Source organism: Narcine bancroftii, chromosome 6, assembly GCF_036971445.1.
Source record: "Narcine bancroftii isolate sNarBan1 chromosome 6, sNarBan1.hap1, whole genome shotgun sequence".
Classification (NCBI taxonomy): Eukaryota; Metazoa; Chordata; class Chondrichthyes; order Torpediniformes; family Narcinidae; genus Narcine; species Narcine bancroftii.
The window spans coordinates 184,205,784-184,228,749 of NC_091474.1; the positions used below are offsets into that span (position 1 = coordinate 184,205,784).

The 22,966-nt window shown below is 41.4% G+C and overlaps 1 protein-coding gene across 7 annotated transcripts in view; it reads left to right on the plus strand.

Annotated features, from left to right (window-relative positions):
• The first annotated feature begins 13,573 nt into the window (after nt 1–13,573).
• tpd52l1 (tpd52 like 1) overlaps nt 13,574–22,966 on the plus strand; it is a 35,064-nt gene continuing 25,671 nt past the window's right edge. For all 7 annotated transcript variants that reach the window (XM_069886918.1, XM_069886919.1, XM_069886920.1 and 4 more), the window contains exon 1: nt 13,574–13,750. In XM_069886918.1, the coding sequence (XP_069743019.1) occupies nt 13,693–13,750 (58 nt within the window). In that variant the 5' untranslated portion in view covers nt 13,574–13,692. The remainder of the gene's footprint in view (nt 13,751–22,966) is intronic.

Consider the following 22,966-nt stretch of genomic DNA (forward strand, 5'->3'; position numbering starts at 1 on the left):
TGCGCACTTTGTCAAATCTCGCAACCTGCCCTACACGGTCGAAGAGATTCGCTCCATGACCCGGGCTGCCCAGTGTGTGCTGAGTGCAAGCCCCACTTCTTCCGTCCGGAGAACACCCAGATCATCAAAGCCACCCGCCCCTTTGAGCGTCTCAGCGTAGACTTCAAGGGTCCCTACCGTTGACCAACCGTAACACCTAATATCCTTACGGCAATCGACGAGTACTCCCGCCTCCCGTTCGCTGTGCCCTTGCTCGGACATGACTGCCTCCTCATTTATAGAGGCCCTTCAGGTACCCCAGTTAGATCCACAGTGACTGGATGTCCTTGTTTATTGAGCGCGGAGCTGCGGCATTACCTTCTGGAGCGTGGTATTGCTTCAAGAAGGACCACCAGTTATAACCCACACGCGGTAATGGGCAAGTCGAGAGAATGCCTCCGTCTGGAAAGCAGTTAAGCTTGCCCTCCGGTCCAAAGGTCTCCCCACCTCTCGCTGGCAGGATGAGCTCACTAGTGCCCTACACTCCATCCACTCCCTCCTACGCACTGCGACCAATGCCACCTTCCCCATGAAAGGATCTCTTTCCCGAGGAAAATCTGAGTCGGGGTACGACCAGACCGGCATGGCTCACGGTTCCCGATCCAGTCCTTTTAACGATGTCACATTTCCGGTACTCTAAGAATGACCCCTTGATTGACTGAGTGACTCTGCTACATGTGAACCTGCATTATGGCTACTTTGAGTACCCAGACGGACGGGAGGACACAGTCTCAGTAAGGGACCTAGCCCAAGCCGGATCAGATGCAGCAGTGCCTCTAACCCAACCTCCCCCTATTCCTTCTCCCCCAGGTCATGTGCTTGAACAGAGGGACCAGCACCACCCCACCAGCTCAGGCCAGACTGTCGACAATGACGTTGGGGGAATTGAGTGAAGCAGTGGCCACACTCTACAGGCCTGCCAGCGACACGACTCTGGCGACCTCAATCCTGGCGACACGACTCCGGCGACCCCAATCCTGGCGCCACAGCAGTCACGCCGGATGGTCAGATCCCCTGACCGGTACAGCCCCTAACCTCAAATCACCCTGGGGGTCGGTTCTCAAAGAAGGAGTGAATGTGATAGTACAGATTCTGTCACCAATGTGTATATGTACATATGTACAGATGGTAGTGTAGGATGACTGTGATTGGCTGAGAGTGTAGCCACACCTACTGACAGGTCTTAAAGAATTGCTCCTAGCCAGACCAGGTCATTCTGGACTGGTCAACCTACTTGTGATATGCTCCAGTCTTTTAGTTAATAAAAAGCCTTGGTTTGGATCAACAAGTCTTTGGTTCTTTCAATGCGCATCACAACCCTGAAGCAGCTGTTTTCAGATACTTCTGCTAAGTAACACTGGACAACAAAGATTTTACTTCTTGAACACTTTTGGTGTATTTTATGGATTTTAGGTTGGTGATAACAAAAATCATCTTAAAAATTTCCAATTGCATATTTTTTTTAGATATAACCTTTTTTTGTGATTTCCTGTCATATTTTAAGTCTACTGGTATATTGCTCACAAAGCAGGGCTGTTTTGGTCAGTCCAAGCATGCCTGGACATGCAGTCAGTGCAGGTGCTATGCAAATGTTGTCTTAGGCCTGGGCATGGTTAGTCAGGATAGATGCAGACAGGCTATAAAAGCATCTCACACATACAAATGCTGAGCATTACTAACCAAAGAGATTTATGATGTAGTGAGTGCACTTATTTTCTTCCGAAAGATTCAACGTGCAGATATGGTGATCTTAATGCAGTCAGTGATGAAAACGGGTGAAAGGTTTCACTAGGGCATTGTGACCATGGATCATGGAATTGGAATCTATCAATGCTGGCCTACTACTTTTGGACACTGATGCGAGAGGCATCAGATGCTGAGTACAAATGAAAATCAGTGTACTAACACAATGTATCAGCATAATTTTACAATTAAACATGATAAATTCAATAAAAAGTTAACTTAATGTTTCTCGAACTTCCTACATGATACTGCATATCAGAACTTATCTTTGTGTCCAGCTTGAAGTTGTCTGTCATAATCCCCAATTTGTTTTCAGAAACAAAACTTTTGAGAAAAAAAATAGTTTCAGTGTAATTTCTCTGCATATAGTCTCAGTTTAAAACATTGTCCAAGTTAAATAAAACTGAATTTCGCCAGTACAAAACCACTCTCACTGATGTGCCTGGAAAGTCCCAGTCATTCACGTTTTTATGCAATGTGGCTGGAAATCGGCCTCAGTACTTCAGCATGCAATTCTCTCGGCTTGGCCGATAGTGTCCTAGCTACACTCAAGCATGTAATGAAAGGTCTCAATTCACATGTTTCTTCCATCTCAGGCAGAAATTGGAGCTTTTGGGGAAACTTACAACTCTTGTTACTTACTCACAGGAAAGAAAAATAGGACTACATTTTGCAAAGGTTGGGGCCATGACAATCTGCCCAGTCACTTCAATGCCTTGCACACATTCTGCAGACTAATGATTTGGCTTTTTGTTTGATAATTCCTATTGAGATCTGTCTACTGGTCATTGCCTTTCTCTCACAAATTACTTGCGACCTGCACTCATCAATCACTAGCCTTTGATCAAACTGCACCTTGCAATAGTTTGGAGCCACACGAAACAGGAGTGGTTCAGACCAGTCCATCATACTGGAAAAACAGTAGAAAGAAGAGTGTTCCCCATACCATTTAGCCCTTCCCCCATCTCCAGATTCCTTCAATTCTATGGCACCAATTTCTGCCTGTGTTCTGTGGGTATAATGGGAAAAGTACCTGAAGGTCTGATTCACTTTCCAACAGCCAGCATGTCAATGATATAGAAGTAGTGAGCTTTGCAAACAGCTGTCCTGGAGAACTGAGGTAATGCTTTTGTACATGGTGCAGAAGTTAAAAAACCCCATCATAACACAGTGTTCATTGTTTATTTTTTTTCACCATTTTTTGCTGGGATAGGTCTTACAAGAAATCTGATTGGGCATTTACAAAGCACAAAAATAAAGTGAACAGTTTCTCATCAATGCTCTTCCCAACAGTCTCAGCTTTATTTCCTAAACCTCAACCGGAATTGGGACACATCAGCTTTGCTCAGCCTTATTGTTGGGCTTGGTATACACTGGAAATAAAAAGTTCTTCAGAATACAGGATCTCTGTGCCCTCTATTTTAGTACTAATTTAATCCAACAGTATTAGGGTCATTGAATCCTCTTCGCGTGATTACCCTTTTGTTTTTGCATTTGGGAGCTTGCACTTCTAATTCTCTGCAGATAGTTTGGAGATCCACTGTACATTCCCAGCAGGATAGCAGGCTTTATTTCCTTTAATATAACTCAAATAGTCTCATTTGATGAAGTAATTTCATTGCTGCTCAGAAGTGTAATTGTTTCTTTAGCCAATATTGCTGCCTCACTTCATTTTTTTAACTCCCTCCCTCCCCCCCCACTGTTATCTATAACTTGGAATTATTAACCATCTTTGAGAATCAATCTTTCAGAATATAATCATTAAAATATACTTCCATGTTCTTATCCATCTTTTCAAGTCACTAGCATTATTCACCATCTTTCTTGTATTTTGCTTTATATAATTAACCCACAACTTTTAAAATCAATTTTCAGTTCTCCTTTATTTGTTACTATTTTCAAATCAAACAATTTTATGTTAGTTTGTTGAGTTGAAAGATTTGCTATTTCTTTGAGGATAGCAAAAGTTCTGGAAATTGTGCTGAAGGTTCTGGATTTGATACGTGTTAACACTTCGTGACTAGGGTCTGTGATATCCACTGCAAGCAAACAAAAGCACTCCTAACCAGACTCCTATGTTCTATCCTTGGTAACGTGTCACCTTGACACATTCATTATGCCATTTTCCTTGAACTACTCATTTAAAAAATGTATTGATTTTAAAATCACCATATTTTTTTTTCAAATCCTTCCACAACTTCATCATTCCTTTTCTCTGAAAATCTCCTATAAAGTATCTGCAATATTTGTTAAATTCTGATCTCTTGAGCATCCTGAATTTAATTACTGATGTCATTAGCATTTCATTCCCTCAAGTTCCCATGTGTCAAGTGCTGGATTTCTTTTACTGCCTTTCTACATTTTTCCCAACTCTAAAACATTTCTCTCATTATCACAATGTGGCTCCAGCAGGCTTTTTCAGTAATTGGCCTGGACAGCATTTTTGAATATTTTGCCATATTACAGGTTTTATAAAATAAATTGTTGCTATTTGCAGGGTATCTTCATTTTCAAATGTAATATGCTGCAGCAGATGTTTTGCTTTTCGTACAAATAGGAGGTCATTTTCAATCAGCGAAAGTATAAAATAAGCTGTAGAAAACTTTATCAGTAGCCTGTATTATTACCATGGATATGATATCATCACATGATTTTTGTTAACAATAACCTTGCCAGATGATAGAACTTTCGACAAGTACAATTTTATTGATATGTTCCAGCACTGTTGAAATAACATTATTGTATTTCTTTCGACCTGTGATCGTTTCAGAGCAGAAATAGATGGAAATTATTAAAAGAGATGTGAATTGAATTACAAATGGATTCATAATGTATCTAGGATCAAAAAGTTATTTTTTATGATTTACAAGGACAAACATCTACCATGGGGGAACCTATTGACAAGGAAGCAGTTATACTCAAAGGTAGGTGAAAGATTGCTTTTGCGATGAAGATAAATTTCTGCTGACAATTGTCTTACTTCGCTTTCTAAAAGATTTTAAAATGTATTTCATCAATGGGAAAAAATGAAATGAGTTGAACAAAGAACCAGAAAAAAAGATACATTTGCTATTGATTTAATTTTCAAACATTAATTCAAAAATGTTTTATTGTTAAATATTACTTAAATTTGTGTTGTTTGAAGAAAATACCATTTCTAATCCTTAGTGTCTTGGATTCTAATTTCTTATGCCTATGAAGCAACTGAAGGGAGAGAAAAAAAAGAGACCCAGTTTTTTTTCCACAACATTTTGAGAACAGTCATGATATTTTTTGCAGGAAACAAATAGGTAAAAGTAAGAGAAATTGGTCATGGAAAAATATTGTGGGATCTCTGTACCCTACACTTCAAAATTGTCCATGAAAAGCATGGAATAGAATAAATCCATGTATATCAGACAATCTAGAGGTGGTTCACAAACAGTTGCGACAAATTATGTTATATTTTGTATTGTATATAGGTATGTTTTAAAGGAGATAAATTGTGGCAGGTTTTTTTTTATAGTGTAGGTCACAAATACAAAAACACTTCAAAACAGATCTCATTTGAAATGCAAGAGCTTGGCTCAATCCGGACAGTCCAGGCTCCGAGTGCCAATTTGCATCTTATGCACTTGATTAAAATCTTGACATTGAATTTTGTTTAATGTCATGGTCAGCTTTTCAACCCAGTGGTTGCTGTTACAAACTTCACAAACTCAGGCCTGTTTGTCATTATTTTAAACATGCAAAAACTTTGAAGATTGCCCATAAGGACTTCACAAGGTGTTAATTGGACATACTGTAGAGTAATCGATTATTGTTTTGGAAAGCAACTCAGAAGATTGGGCCCGGTGCCACAGTCTGAGTGCAGTTTACTGTTCTAAGAGAGGCACGAAGCTTTTCTCTGAGAGAGGGAGAGAGAGAGAGAGAGAATTCAGTTCTACAGTTCAGCAGCAGCAGCTGGGAGAGGAACATGACAAGCTGGCAAGCTTGTGGAAAAACATCATTTTCAAGATGGGTGTGAGTTCTTAGTTCAGCCTGGTAAAAGCCCTTGTGGTCCATGCAAGAGGAGACAGCTGGCTGAATAATGTTTCACTTGAAATAAGGGAAACAAAAAGGAAATCTGTGGTGACCTGAAAGAAAGAGGTAATCACCTGGAAAACCCTGATGGGACAAGTTTCTTCAGCAAGACACTGAAGTAGCTGATCAGAAGGAATTAGTTGTGGGTGTCCAACGAGCAACAAATCTCTCTCTCTGAAAACTGACAAGAACCTTCCTGAGTGGTAACCATTTACCTTTCAAGCACAAAAGCCTGGTGAAGAGTGATACATGTTAAAATCTGTGCACAGTACAAAAATTGCCTGATACTGGTGAATTTGGAGTGAGAAATGAGATTGGACTGTGAACCAAAGAACTTTTCTGAACTTACACTGTTACAGAGTTCTGTGTTGTGTATTGCCCTATGTGTTGTGTGGTTTTATGTTTAAAAAAAAGTGTCAGTTTGCCTTGGAGAGCCAAGGTGATGGTGGACTACTGAGAGACTGGGAGACAGATTGAGCATGTGCAGAAAATGATCTAAAAATTTCTGGACTTGGATGATAAACCATCACTGGGGGTGCTGTGGAGTGGAAGAAGGCCCAGAGCATGAGTCATTGTCTGAAAGACAGTTTAGAAAGTTGGGATTTCAAAAAGGGATGAACATTTCGAAGGCAGCCAGAAGGATCCAGAACAAGCCATTGTTCCTCTCTCTGCAAGCAACACAAGACAACTTCGAATTTTGTGCTCTCTCTCTTTCTCTCTCTCTCTCTCTCTCTCTCTCTGATCTTTTGGCTTCAATTTACCAAACAAACTGAATTTTGTTTATGATCTTTCCTTCAGTTGAGATCGAAGTTTTGGAGAGTCTTCTGTGTTTTGTTTTTGTTTTGTGTCTTAAGTTTTTCTGTGGTCTGGTTGGAAATATAACTTAGATTTTAATTATATATGTTATTTATGCTGGGGAATTTATTAGTTTTACACTGCTATAGAAATTTGCATAGTAACCAGTGGGCATTGTTATAAAAGGGGGGATTTTGAATTAAAGTTTGAAGGTGAATTTTTTGTTAATAAAGTAATTGTTCATCTTTACCCCTGTGTGATATGCCTTCTTTGTGGTTGTTGGCTTGATCTTGTAACAACACACACATTACATACATGTGCACTTAGAATTAGAAGGGGATTAATTTAGATTAGTTAAGTCAATAGTGATAAGTTAAAGTGTGATTCTGTTTTCATGTTTAAAGATAATTAAAAGCAACTTTTGTTTAAGTCACGATTTGTCTTGGTGAATTTCTATTGCTGCTGGGTTTTGGGCTCCTCTGGACTCGTAACATATGGGGACTTATCCATTCAGATTGAAAATTGGAGTTTTGGAATCTTAAACTTTTGGAGTTTTTGTGATTTATTAGTTAATTGGTTTTCCAAGCTAATTTAAAGTGTGTGTGTGTGTGTGTGTGTGTGTGTGTGTGTGTGTGTGTGTGTGTGTGTGTGTGTGTGTGTGTGTGTGTGTGTGTGTGTGTGTGTGTAAAACAGCAGTAATGGATGTTAGTACATTTTTTGTCACAACCATCACCTGTGGAGATGCAGAGGAAGAGAAAAGAGGAACTGATGGTCATTGCTAAGACATTAAAACTGACTGAAGTCGAGCATTGGTGGAGGAAAATATAAATACAGAGGATTTTCCGCAATTGGAGTTGGAGAAATTGAGGGTGGAAGAGAGAAACAGAACATTTAGTTGCAGAAACAACTAAATGAGGAAGAGGAAGTTGAAAAACAAAGGGAGAAGGATGAAAAATGGAGGATATATGAGTTAAAGGTACTGAAAAATGGAGAGGAAATTAAAAGGAACAGACGGTTTCAATTAGAAAAGTTAAAAATTGAGATGTAGAGAAGTAAGAGAATTGAGGCTATAACTCCTGGTGAGAGGTTTTTGGCTAGTAGAGAGGTAAATCTAGTTCCTCCTTTTGATGAGGGAGATATAGATACATATTTTCAGCTTTTTGAAAAGGTTGCTGAGAGTTCAAGATGGCCAAAAGAAAAATGGCCTCTTATGCTCCTAAGTGTATTGAAGGGAAAAGTACAAATTACATGCTCTAGTTTGACTAAACAGCAAGTGACAAATTATAATACTGTAAAACAAGCAGTATTAAAAGCTTGTGAGTTGGTTCCTGAAGCATAAAGACAAAAATTTAGGAGTGTGGTGAAAACATGGAATCAATCTTATATGGATTTTGCTCTGGGAAAATCTGTATGTTTTGACCATTGGTGCAGCTCAAAAGGAATAAATAATAATTTTGACAGATTGAGAGAATTGATCTTTATTGAGGAAATTAAAAGGGGTGTTCCAAAGGAGATTAAATTATGCCTGGATGAGAGGGATGTGGTAGCAAATGGTTAGGTTAGCAGACGAATATTCCCTGATTCAAAAAAAACAATATTCAGAAAGCCTTTTCAGAGGGTTAATGTGGAACAGATTATTAAGCCTGTTCAAAAAGTTAATGTGGAGCAGGCTAGTAAGCCTGAAATTAAGTCTGGGGAGAATGTTAAGAGAAAAGATGAAGGTAAGGTGGGAAACTACAGAAATTCTGGATTTTTGTCATTTTTGTAAAAAACATGGTCATATTATTGCGAATTGTTTAGTATTGAAAAAGAAATGAGAGGAGGAGGTTTTACCAGAAGCATGTATTCATACAGCTGAATTTAAGGAGATCAGATGTTTGAAACCTGGTAAGGGCTTGGTTTCAGTAAAGGAGGGAGAATCACCGGTTCCAGTTAAAATTCTTAGAGATACTAGAGCTGTACAGTCACTGTTGTTGGAGAATGTTTTAATTCTTGATCAAAAGACTGACACAGGGGAGATAACTTTGATTAAAGGTGTTAGAGGTGATGTAAAGTCAATATCTCTTCACAACATAGTGCTGAATTTAGAATTAGTTAAGGGACCTGAGTAGTAGGAGTTATTTCAAAGTTACCCATGCAAGGAGTCTCATTTTTGTTAGGGAATGATTTGGCAGAGGATAAAGTTGGGTCAGTTTTGAGATTAACAAATCAGCATAGAAAGGATGATGTTGAAGAGGATTGTGAGATACATCCTGCATGTGCTGTAGCAATGTCTTTGTCTAAGAAAATGATGAGAGCAGAGGAGGACCCAGTTGATAAGAGATTTGGCCTGAACTTTTGAAATAGTCTTGAAAGAACAGGTTAATTGTGAGAGTAAGGATTTCTCTTTGTCAAGAAAATATTTAATTCAGCAACCGTGGACAGATACCAGTCTTATTGACTGAAGGACAAAGCAGTAAGAGAACAGGAGATTAAAGAAATGGCCCGTGGATATTACTTGAATTGTTAAGGAAACCTTATTTAGAGGAAAAAGGTAGTGGAGAACAGTTTGTATCAGAGGTGTTAGTTGTTGTGAGTTCTCTGTTCAGCCTGGTAAACCCTTGTGGTCCATGCAAGAGGAGATGGTTGGCTGTATAATGTTTCATTTGAAATAAAGGAAACATAAAAGGAACTCTGTGGTGGCCTGAAAGAAAGACGTTATCACCTGGAAAACCCTGATGAGGCAAGTTTCTTCAGCAAGATACTGAAGTAGCTGATTAGAAGGACTCAGTTGTGGGTGTCCAACAAGCAACAAATCTCTCTCTGGAAACTGACAAGAACCTTACCTTTCAAGCACGAAAGCCGGGTGAAAATCATAAATGTTAATTTCTCTGCACAGTGTAAGAATTGCCGCAACCAGTGAACTTGGAGAAGTGAGATAGGACTGTGAATCAAAGAAGTTTTCTGAAGTTACATACACATTACATACACGTGCGCTTAGAATTAGAAGGGCGCTGTTACGTTAAGTTAATAATAAGTTAAGTTTGATCCTGTTTTTTATGTTTAAAGATAATTAAAAGCAACTTTTGTTTAAGTGGCCATTTGTCTTGGTGAATTTCTATTGCTACTAGGTTTTGGGGTCCTTTGGGCTTATAACACTGTGATTTAGGACCAGCCACATGTAAGTTTTTTTTGTTAATGGTCTAATGAATACAATCTGTTGTAAGGACCATTAGAGCATATGAGGATTTTTAGGACGATACTCAATAACTAGCAACCATCAGAAGGATAAAGGAAATGAGGGGGGGGGGGAAATGAGATTCAATTGACCATAGTCCATTTTAGACAACAATGGACATAATGGGCTGAGTGTCCTTCTAATGTGGTATGAATTTCTGTGATCCTATAACTCTTTGTCATATGAAATGTGTTTTCCTCTGCTGTAACCTTCAATTTGAATTCCTTGTTTAAGGAACTGTGCCTTCAGTACCATTTGATCAATACTACTAATCTTAAATACACTTCAGGAGATTGCTCACACTGTACAGAGGACAACATTGCCCAATCAAAATAAAAGATCTTTGAAAATGTCTTTATGCACACACATTACCCGTTTGTGTAACCAAAGCACTGGTGTTTTTTTTAAAGTAATTTTAACTAGTTTAATTTGAGAATAATATTTATTTCTATTTTAAAGATGATACAATAGAACATTTTAATACAATAAAAAATAAATTTCCATTAACAAAACTGCATTTGAAAAATAAACATATAAAAGATTCAGTATTTAAATACATGCAGATTGCATTATGGTATCTGAATATGATTCGTTGGATATATTCATACACATTCAGACAGTCATGGTCAGATCAGGACAGTCATCATGGATTTGTGAAGTGCAAGTCACATCTTATCCATTTGAGGTTTTTTTAAGGATTGATTGACAGGAATCTTTCATACTGGGCTGATCCAGAAGGTGAATCCATGGTGAATTGATAGTATGGATTTGGAATTCACTAGCCCATAGAACAAAGGTAGTGGTGGAAGGGTGTTTATTCAGGCTGGATGCCTGTTACCAGTGGTATTCTGCAGGGATCAGAGCTGTAACCCCTGTTTATGATGTATATAAATTACTTAGATAAAATAACAGGTGGGTAATATGTTTGCAGGTGACATATCAGGTCTTGGGACTTGTCAGCCTTTAGTCCTTTTAGTGGTCATTTTTTTCTTCTATTGATGGGGATTGCTGCAAGTTTCTCCATCTCTAAACCCCCTTGATTGTTCATCATTAGTGATGTGTTTTCCATTTCTCCTCTCATGAAAACTAATCAAAATAATTATTTAGTATAAGAAAACAAACTGCTGGAGAGATTCCTTAGGTCAAGTAGCAACTATGGAGGGGGTGCAGGAGAAGAATTGTCAAAGTTTTGGTGGAGGCCTTGCATCAGGACTGTTCTGATGCAGTCTTGACCCAAATATTGACTGTTCCATTGACCCAGACATTTTTTTTTACTCCATATTCCAGTATCTCAAATCTGATGGGTCTATAATAATTTAGGATCTCTGCTGTTTCTCTACTTCTCACGATTAGCTTCCAATCTTCTTTAAAAAAAATCAACATTTATTGCTGTTTCTTTTTTTTGTGTACTCTATTTTTATATTGTTTATAATAATGTTTGATTTATTTTTGGTCACTCAATGCTGCTTTGTAGAAGTTTCCTGATGCTCTAGTCTATCATTTGTCACCACAACTCTCCATGCCTTTTCTTACAATACCATCTTAACTTCCCTATTTCGCTGCACGATGTGCACTTTTCTCATAGATTCTCTTCATGCTCGATTTATGAAATATCTCTAAATTTCTGAACAAATAGAACTAACTTTTAGAGCAGTGAGGCCAAAAACATCAGATTTTTTAAACTTTGGCCTGTTTTTGATGTCATTAAGACTTGTGTTTCTACTGCTAAGAAAAATCCTGATATTTTGTCAAATGGCCTGAAAATGTATGCAATGTTGGTCCCATTGAGCCTTCTGTACACCTTATATTCCATCTGCTATCTTCTTGCCTTCTCACTCATCTTGCCTAAATCTCTCTTTTACATCCTCCTACTCCACCCACTATCCTTTCCTCACCTCCAGATTTGTATCATCAGTAAATTAAAAATATGATGCTTAACACCACCACCCTCAGCCAAATCTCTTCTGTAAATTTTGCGTTGCTGGATCCAAGCACTGGTTCATGAGATACACACTAGCCACAGCCTGCCACTCTCCAAAAGACACGGTTACTTTCCATGATTTGTTTTGTGTTTTAAATAAAGGTTAATATTATTTCCAATAAAATTACCCACCATTGAAGTTTAAATAATTGCGTATAGTTGCTTAGTTTGTACTTTCTTCCATGTTTAATCAATACTGAATTATTTTCCTTAAAAGTGATCCTTCAGTATTCCAACACCATTACTCCAGCCAAGGATGATTGAAGAAAGATCAAACTTCTGCAATTTCCTTCCTTATTTTAATATCAAGGGATCTTATTCATCCAGGTCTATTAATTCATCTGTGTTCAACTCCTCCTTAAATATCAAATCAGCATTTCTCTTTTCTATGAGAAAAATGCACATGGTGGGCTAAACAGGGAGGTTAAAGATGATATTAAATTGGAAGAAAAGACATGCAGAGTTGTGGTGACAAATGATAGGCTACTAAGTTACAAGGAAAAGTTATACAGGCATTATTCCTTAGACCATAGAATAATGAGGGATAGAGTTATTCAAAATTATGAATATAATGAATATAATGCAAGCAAGCTTTTTCCACTGAAGTTAGAAGAGACATGATATGGGTTAAGAGTGAAGGGGCAAATGTTCAAATGGAATCTAGGGAAAACCTCTTCACACAGAGAGTGCTGAGAGTGTGGAACGAGCTGCCAGTTGAATGTAGGCTCCTTTTTAATATTTAAGAAACATTTGGATAGGGACATGGATAAGAGGACATGGCAGGCTATGGTCCAGGTGCAGGTCATTGGGAAGAGGCAGAATAATAGTTCAACACATACTAGATGGGCCAAAGGGCCAGTTTCTGTGCTGTAGTGTTCTATGATTTGACGATCGGCTTCAGGAAGCTGTGGAAGTCTCGTCATCAGTGCAAATACAACAGAAATGGAGGAACTGAGAAAATAGCATGTAGGAGGAAATATGTTGAGACATCGTTAGAAGTGTGATACAATGCTCCTAGCTTATCACAACGGAAAGAGATAAATGCAGGAAGAGAAAAGTTGAGGATGGACATGGAGCAAAGTGGAAATTAGTAGCAAAATATATCTATTTTAAAAATATAAATTTGAGTGCAGGAAGCTGCACCAATGCAATTGTTTATTTAGCCCCCCCCCCCCCCCCCCATTAAGGGAGTGGACGCTTGTGAGACTGAAACAAAGATTGTTCCACATTTCCCACCCCCCCCCCCCCAAAAAAAATCAGGTTAATAAGTCATGCATATACTAAGCTGCAACTTTGATTGGAAGAAAGAGAGTGAAATTCAGGGAGTCGATATTTAAGAAAACGAGTTCAGGCAGAATTAATTCCTTGGTGGAGTGGAACGGGTTGGTCAAGTTCTTGGGAATAAACAGAGGACTCTCGCTATCTCGGTGTGAAATAGTCGGAAAGACGTATGAGATTGAATGAACAATTTCTCTAAACATATCGTGCCTCACCTGAACTCAGTGGAAAAAGCTACATCTTCCCTGGGTTCCAAATATTGCACAAATACCAAAAGCCAGAATCTTTTTAGATCGGTCTCATTGGTTATTTATGCCCTTCAGTCCCGTGACTTCTGACCGGCGGCGGCCCTGTCGTGCCCCTCTGGGGCGGTCCTCCGACCGGCGGCGGCGCTGTCGTGGCCCTCTGGGGCGGTCCTCCGACCGGCGGCGGCGCTGCTGTGCCCCTCCGAACGGCGGCAGCGCAATTAGCCTTGCAGACACGCGTCTGGTGAACCGGTCGTTCGCATAGACGGCTGTAAACTGAGTTGAGCGGTGGGTGGGCGCAGAGAGTGGGAACGGAACACGTGTCTTTCTGGATGGAGGTCACAGACCAAGCTTTGACCGGCGGCTGGGTCCACACCGACTGTCAGCGCAGTAAGTTTCCACACCAGGCAAGAACGGTTCGTGTCCGTGGCCCAGGGATCCTGTTACCGGCGGCCGTCACCCGTGGCGCAGTGTTGCCTGGAGCGGGCTCTCCTTGTCTTGCCCACCGGGAGAGCAGGAGGAGCTGGGTCCTGGTCGCATGGAATGGTGTTGGCGCTGGGTGCCAGTAGAGGGAAGGTGGGGTGGGTGTTGGCTGCAGTTGGTGCCAGGTGGAGGGTTGGGGGTCAGGGGCTGGTGGGGAGGAGGTGGATGGTGGTGACATGAGTAAATGCAAGCAAGCTTTTTCCACCGAGTTTAGGTGAGACACGATATATAGGGCATGAGTTAAGAGTGAAGGGGCATAGAATATGAATATTGGGAAAACATCTTCACACAGAGAGCGTCGAGAGAGTGGAACCAGCTGCCAGCTGAAGGGGAAGAGCCATTCCTCACCACCACCTCTTGGGTTTCCAAGGGCTGGTACTGGCTTCAGTGATCCCCTCATTGAGTAGTCGCTGGGCCTGCTCCTGTCCCTGGCCCTGTACTATCTACTTTTGGTGGCAACGGGTTTGCAGTCAGAGGTGAGGTTAGTGAGCGGATTAGGAGGGGTGAGAGTCCACAAGCCGTGTGCCATGGGCAACCTTCAGATTGCTGGCTGGAAACAGTAGGGGTGGGGGTGTTCTTGCTGGTGGAACGCAGCGGGCTATTTAAGAATTGCTGGTTACAGACATTGAGGGAGGGTGGGGTTAGTTATACTCCATCATCATGCTTTTAAGGTGGCATTGGAAGTCTAATCCCAGTAACATGGCAGTGCACAGCTGTGACATCACCAGGACTTTAAAGTCTTTGTAGTCTGTGCCCTGCAGAGTTCCATACTACGCAGTATGGGACTTCAAGGCCAAGGAGACTTTGTGACTCACTGGCCTAACCATGAGGAAGTAGCGCTGCACCATATCTGGGTGAATGAAGCTCTCCATGCTTCCACCATCAAACGGGCAGCTCGTCATGTAGCCATTCACCTGGACGTCCATCATTGATCTGGTGAGTTTGTGAGGACTACCTTGATTCAGCATGTTGGAGACCAGTGTCAGGTTACTGTCTGTAGCTAATGGAGGAGAATTTGTGTTCAGTTGCAAGATGATGGCATCCAAGATGTCGGTCCCCACAGCTTGCAATGGAGCAGCTGGGTATCGAAGATGGCAGCCCCATGGTCTCCACGTGTGCTGCTGGGTTGTGGTGACTTGGAATTGCACACTCTCGTATAATGTCCTTTCTTTCTGCAGTTGGAGCAGACCGCATCTTTCACCGGGCAGCATTTCCTCAAGTGCTTGCCCATACTGTAGAAGTAGCACTTTCTGTGCTCACTGAGTATAGCAGCTGTGGTCGGGGCATTAGCAGAGTTAGGTGCTTGTGGAGTACGCTGGCCATGGTCAAATTGCTGATGATGCATGGCAGTGCGTCCCAAGATGATGGCGCTTGGAGCAATCATGAGTTGGCCGCATTGACGGTGAGTAGGCTTCCATATTCTAGAGGACAGCATGCCCACCAGTTTGACTGTCCTCTGCAAATTAAGGTCACTTGCTCCAACAGTCTCTGATAAATGTACTTGGACCTGATTCCTGCAAAATATATATCTATAATCAGGTCATCCGTGTTCTCCACAGCCGTCATGGCTTTGCAGTTGCAGGCCTGTCCGAGAGTTCGTAGGGTCCAGAGATATTCAGCACTCGATTCCCCAGGTTGCTGTTTTTGAGTGGCCAGGCGGTGTCTCACATAGACTTCATTTACCTTCAGGTACTGGTACTGGCCCTTCAGAATGTCCATAGCCTCTGGGTACAATGTGGTGTCCCTGATCATTGAGTACAACAGGGGCTTGGGCCAGGAGTGTAGTACCTGCAGCTTGTTCTCTGATCGAATGATGACAGATGATACTTGCAGGAATGCTTTGAAGCAACACAGCCAGAGGTGATTGAAGGTCAATTTCTCTGGCTTCAGGATCTGCTCCATTGTTAAAATTTATTGTGAATAAAATTTATGCACCATCACTAAGTCCAAAAGACCAAAGTTATGTAAAACGATAGGCTCTTATTCACAATAGAATGGAGTCAGGTCCATGATGGTCTACTTTCCTGAACTGGGGAGGGGGCTGTGGAATAGTCATCTTTATTCAGGATCTGTGGGAGTGGCCACAGGTACAATCATCCAATGGGCATGTCCAGACAGATAAATATGCAAACAGTGGCTTACCACAGTTTCAAGATTACTTTATTGTCATGTTAACATTATCATAATACACAATATTCGTTAACTTTTTACTCACTGGAAAGGCACACAAAGAAGTGCCAACTAGCATTGGCTGGTGCCTCAACTGTAAGAGAATGAGAGGCATAGGAGAGCCCCTTCAGAGACACCAAGTGTCCATGGATTCACCTCCAGCTCTCCCGCAGTCTCTGCAGCTATACAGCCTCCTTTTCGATCCATTCACATCCCAAGCTCTCAGATCCGAACCAACCATACAATCCGAAGGTTTTCAGTGCCTGATGCCCCTTCAGGAGCCCTTCTTGCCCTCCACACACTCTGAATACCAGTCCCAATATCTGGTTCCCACGAGCTTCTACAGTATGGGTCCTTCTTGCCCTCCACACACTCTGAATGCCAGTCCCAATATCTGGTTCCCACGAGCTTCTACAGTATGGGTCCTTCTTGCCCTCCACACACTCTGAATACCAGTCCCAATATCTGGTTCCCACAAGCTTCTACAGTATGGGTCCTTCAGCCACTGAGCCCCTCTGCTGGTCCATTGTTATGGTCACTTTTCAAGAGTGGATGTCTTCTAGGCTGCTTCTTCTATGCTTGTGAGTGCTCTGCTTCAATGGGATCCCAGAGATGCTAGTTGAGAGGGGTTGAGCTTTATTGATAATGTTAACAAAATAGTATTCATAACCTAAATATGGTGTATCTAATCAATTAATTTTGAAGACTTAACATTGAGTGATAACTTTTCAGCCTCAATAAAACAATTAGCATGAACTTGAACAGTTCTTTTCCTATTGTATTAATTGTTATTGGCCGGGGCCGCCGTCTCCCCCTTGCTCCTGCCCGTATCGGGGCCGCCGCCGTCTACCCTTCGCCGGGGCCGGGGCCGCTGCTGCTCTCCCTGTGCCCGGACTGGGGCCGCCGTCTCCCCCTTGCTCCTGCCCGTATCGGGGCCGCCGCCGTCTACCCTTCGCCCGGACCGGGGCCGGGGCCGCTGCTGCTCTCCCTGTGCCCGGACTGGGGCCGCCGTCTCCCCCTTGCTCCTGCCCGTATCGGGGCCGCCGCCGTCTACCCTTCGCCCGGACCGGGGCCGGGGCCGCTGCTGCTCTCCCTGATAAAAATGTAATATGCGTGAAATCAACACGTTGTTGCTTCCTTCCATGAAAGGCACAGCCAGCCTTCAATGGATCCACCTCTGAACTATTTAAGATTCTAAGAGAAACTTGTCCGTGAACTACTCTTTGCAGATGATGCCGCTTTAGTTGCCCATTCAGAGCCAGCTCTTCAGCGCTTGATGTCCTGCTTTGCGGAAACTGCCAAAATGTTTGGCCTGGAAGTCAGCCTGAAGAAAACTGAGGTCCTCCATCAGCCAGCTCCCCACCATGACTACCAGCCCCCCCACATCTCCATCGGGCACACAAAACTCAAAACGGTCAACCAGTTTACCTATCTCAGCTGCACCATTTCATCAGATGCAAGGATCGACAATGAGATAGACAACAGACTCGCCAAGGCAAATAGCGCCTTTGGAAGACTACACAAAAGAGTCTGGAAAAACAACCAACTGAAAAACCTCACAAAGATAAGCGTATACAGAGCCGTTGTCATACCCACACTCCTGTTCGGCTCCGAATCATGGGTCCTCTACCGGCACCACCTACGGCTCCTAGAACGCTTCCACCAGCGTTGTCTCCGCTCCATCCTCAACATCCATTGGAGCGCTCACACCCCTAACGTCGAGGTACTCGAGATGGCAGAGGTCGACAGCATCGAGTCCACGCTGCTGAAGATCCAGCTGCGCTGGATGGGTCACGTCTTCAGAATGGAGGACCATCGCCTTCCCAAGATCGTATTATATGGCGAGCTCTCCACTGGCCACCGTGACAGAGGTGCACCAAAGAAAAGGTACAAGGACTGCCTAAAGAAATCTCTTGGTGCCTGCCACATTGACCACCGCCAGTGGGCTGATAACGCCTCAAACCGTGCATCTTGGTGCCTCACAGTTTGGCGGGCAGCAGCCTCCTTTGAAGAAGACCGCAGAGCCCACCTCACTGACAAAAGGCAAAGGAGGAAAAACCCAACACCCAACCCCAACCAACCAATTTTCCCTTGCAACCGCTGCAATCGTGTCTGCCTGTCCCGCATCGGACTGGTCAGCCACAAACGAGCCTGCAGCTGACGTGGACTTTTTACCCCCTCCATAAATCTTCGTCCGCGAAGCCAAGCCAAAGTACAAAGTACAATTGTTATTGAATTACAATTTTTTTAGGATTGGTTTGATAATTTTAATCACACCATCATCATATGTTGTAAAATATTTCAAAGTGAAAGAAATATAAATGTGCCATAAATAAATTGTCATTTATATCTAATTCTCTCTGATTTCTTCACATTCACCCTGCTTTGAAACTTGGGATTTAGAAATATAATTTGTCATTAAGGTGAGGTATGTCAATACTGCTCAATGGAATGCTTTAAATGCTTAGCATTAAGTATTAATACTGAGTAGTACAAAAAGTGAATGGAAATAAAATAAGACATATTCTGTATTTACTATTTATCTTGATTCTAATCTCAAGGAACAACCAGCAGAAATTTCTCAACAAAAATAATTGTTGAATAATTGTGCCTGTTGAAAATGAGCAAGTTTGCCTGATCCAAGTCTAATTAATGGCTTGTAAAATACACACCAATTCTTTTTAGATTAAGATTAAGGTTTCGGCCTTTACCATAATGACTGATAGTGATCTTAAAAAGCTTAACAGCTATTGGGTGAAAATGTGGTTCTTCATGGCCCCTCTAATAATAGAAACAGCTTTTAATATACCCAAATCTGTCTGTAAATGACTGTGTCATAGTCCAATGTTGTATATCAAGTTTATTGTCATCTGATTGCACAAATGTATCCCACGAAACAGCGTTCTCCAGAACTCGATGCAAAGCATGCAAACGCACAGCCAGACGTTACATACATACACAGACAAACAATACATATGCAGGACAAGTATTCATATAAATGAACAAATAAATAAATATTGTTTTGTAAATATGAGAGTCTCGGATGGTTAGTGTGAGCAGTTCCTTTGGTCGTTCAGCATTCTCACTGCCCTCGGGAAGAAGCTATTTCTCAGCCTGGCGGTGTTGGCTCTGATACTCCTGTATCTCTTTCAATGGGAGCAGTTGATAGATGCTGTGTGCGCAGTGGATTGAGTCCTCAGCGATTTTGCACGCTCTCTTTAGACAACAATTCTGGTAGATCACATTGATGAGGGGAGGGAGAGTTCAATGATCCACATTTATGGTCCTGTTGATTGACCTCCAACCCATTTCTCTGCACAAACCATATCATACTGATGCAGCTGGCCAAGATATTCTTGTAAAGTTTCTGTAGAGAGTTGACAGGATGGTGGCTGATAGCCTTGCTCGCTACCAATAGGAGGAAAGGATAACTCTTTGAATGGAGAGGGAAGGGAGAGGGATGCCAGAGGAAAGGAGATGGGGGGGGGGGGGGTGGGCGGGGTAGAGATAGGGCAACAGAGAAAGGGGATGGGCTGAATGAAAACCAGTCTGTGTTAATTTCATCTGGTTGGAGAGTGCCCAGACAGAATATTTTGTGTTTTTTCTTCGATTTGCAGGTGAACTTTGTTCACAAGGAGCACTTTTTCCTGTTATTGCTCTCTTTTATGCTCTCAACAATCTTTCCTTTACCCTTCTTCCAGCTCAGTTTTTCTAACTTCAGCTTACATTCTGGTAGTCATTTTAATTATTTGCTGTTTATTCCTTATCATTTCCACTCTCAGATTACAGGTGACTATTTGAATTCACTATTTCAGGTCAACAAAGCCATCATTAATTCCTTTCACCAATGTGTCTCTTCTCAACTTCAGTTATAGAGAAAGGAGTCACAATTTTTTTGCATTATTTCCTGAATGTCATTAAATTAGTTTTGATATCATTTTTTTTACTTGAAAGCATTATTTAACACAATGAGAAATTTAAAAAAAATACTGTAGTTGTTGGAAATCTTTTTAAAAAAAACTAAGCAATGCTGGAAAAACTCTGCCGATCTGATGGAGTCTATGGAAGGAAAAAGTTACTATTTCAGATCCAGGATTCAACCCCTTTCCTTTCTCATCACTAAGCAAGTTCCGAGTTTGTTTTTGCAATCAACTTATTTGCTGCCCTCAACCAAATCGTCATTCAGGTTGTGAGTAGTGAGGACCAAGCACTGATACCCACGGTACCTACCAAACCAGTCATACCCTGGGATGGATTTGTTTATTCCTATTCTTAAATGACATGGATTTTAAATATTTTAGTCGAACACTTTGTGGGGATCCAACTTCTGCTTAACATTTGGCAGGCAGTGTACATATCCACCAAACAGTCAACTTAATTAGATCAAATCCTTCTGGTAGTAGGAGATATTGCACTGTGGCAAAATAATAGGACAAATTGGAGTTAAGTTCAAAGCAAATAAACTAATGCTGGAAATATGAAATAAAAACAGAAAATGCTGGAAATTCGCACTAGGTCAGGCAAAACAGATGGAGAAGAGAGTAATGGAGGGAAACCAAGTTTGGTTAATTCTGATAGAAGATCAACAACCACATAGAACTGTTTTGCAGACAGCTTAGGAAATAATCATAGGATCATACAGTGAGGAAACAGGCCCTTCGGCCCAATGTGCTCAAGCTGATCAACCCACCAACTCTAGTCCAACCTGCCTGCATTTTACCATATCCCTCTAAACACATCCTATCCATGTGTGCCCAATTTTTTCTTAAACCTTGGAACCTTCTCCAGCAGCTCATTACATACACTCAAAAAAATTACCCCTCATGTTCCTGTTAAATCTTTCCCCCCCTCACCTTAAACCAATGTCCTTTGATTCCTGTACTCTGGGCAAAGGACTCTCTGTGTTTGCCCAATATATTTCCCTCATGATTTAGTACGCCTTATTGAGATCAATCCTCATCTTCTATGCTCAAAGGAATAAAGTAATGGCCTTCTCAATCTCTCCCTATACCCTTGGACCCCGAGTCCTAGCAACAACCTCTCCAGTTTTACGACATCCTTCCTGTAGCATGGCAACCAAAACTGAACACAATTCTCCATATGGGGCTTCAGGAACTTATACAAATGCAACATCACCTCCCAATGTCTACATACTCAATATTCTGATCAATGAAGGCCAATGTGCCAAAAGCCTTTTTAACCAATCTATCAACCTGTGATACCACTTTCAAGATATGATGTGCCTGCACTCCTAGATCCCTCTGCGTTACCACACTGCCCAGATCCCTATCATTCTCTATGTATGTCCTACCCACATTAGACCACCAAAAATACACCTCATAATTCTCTGTTTTACATTCCATCAACCATTCCTCTACCCACCTGCCCAACCAATCATAATTCTGCTACAAATCTTTGGCAACAATATTCAATATCTACAATATCTGACACTTTACTGTCATCCACAAACTTGCTAATCTTAATGTAAAAGCATCAGTAAAGTGAATGTGTGATACTGCTTAGCTCTCACTTTGCAATGTGAAACAGAAATTGAAGTTATCATCATTGCAGGAGAGAATATCCTTTTGTCATATTAATAGAAAACAGTTTAGTTTGTGTTATATTTAGCTTGTCTCTGTATGTCAAACACTGAGAAAATAATTTTCTAGCATTATCTCCTTGATTGCAACTGGAGAGAAAAAAAATGAGGTAGATCCAGAGACCACAGTTATGATGCATGAGGGTAGTTGTAAGTTATTTTAAATTAAGCAGAAGCATTACATTTTGTTACGAAAGAGGAAATTGAACAAATGGAATTGCAGTACAGCTCCAATTGTTGAAAATAGTTGGTAGCAGACTAATTTTTTTAAAAACAGCCCAGTAGCAACAGTAAGTCACTTGTATCAATGTTTAAACTACAACAAACAATAAGGAAAGGCTTTTTAAAGCATTAAAATAATGTTTAATTCTCACCAAAAAAATGCTGGTTTCCACCGATCACTGACACCTCCCCACCGCCGCTGCCGCTAATCCCCGACATGTCCCCACTTCTGTCGCTGATCCCTGGGGAAGCTACCCGGGCCAATGGAATGCTCACTGGCAAGTTGGCAGGCTCTTGTCTCCCCATGGGCTTGTTCCAGCTTCACGTCTTAGTTCTTGATACAGACCTATCTTCGCCTTTGCACGCTCTCCCTCCCAACCGCCACCGCCAATCACAAATGCATCCCCATTGAGGTCCCTGCACCTGCCTGGAGCTCCAAGGTCCTGCTCTCTGATAGTGCCAGGACAAGGTATTCTTCTGACAGCTGGCTTCTAGGAGACAGTTTGATAGGGAGAATTGGAGAGTAAAGAAGAAATGGAAAGAGACGGGAGGGAGTTACCTGAAACGAGGACAATCATCGTTCTAATTTCATGTTGGGTGAATTTTTTTTTCAACTTGTGAGGTCAGTTCAGCTCCATAAAAAAAATTGGGTAACTGAGGATTTCTAATTGTTTCAGATAACTTAACTTATCCGAAAAATTATGGAGACGAAAAGACGTCATTTTCAGATCAAAAAAAAATTCAGATAAATGAGGATTTCGGAAATCCAATTTCTGATAATTGGAGTTGTACTGTAAATCTTTTCTGAGGAAATGAAATGCTAAAAAGGCTTATTCTGATTCTGCCTCCCTCAAGTATAAGTAGTCTGCCTTCCAAACATATTGAAAAGCATACAAGGATATTTGCCAAGATTTGTAATCTATTCCCAGTCTAAGTGTTGACTACACTGTAATTCGATCACATGGCATGAATCATCTTAAAAGGATAGTATCTTACAATTGATGCCACTGAAATAGGGAAGGCACAACGGAAGGTTTTGTTGCTGTCGCATCTCATTTAAAATAAAATTATTTTCAGGATGTGGATATTACTATCAAGGCCAACATTTATAGCCTATCCACAATTGCTGTTGA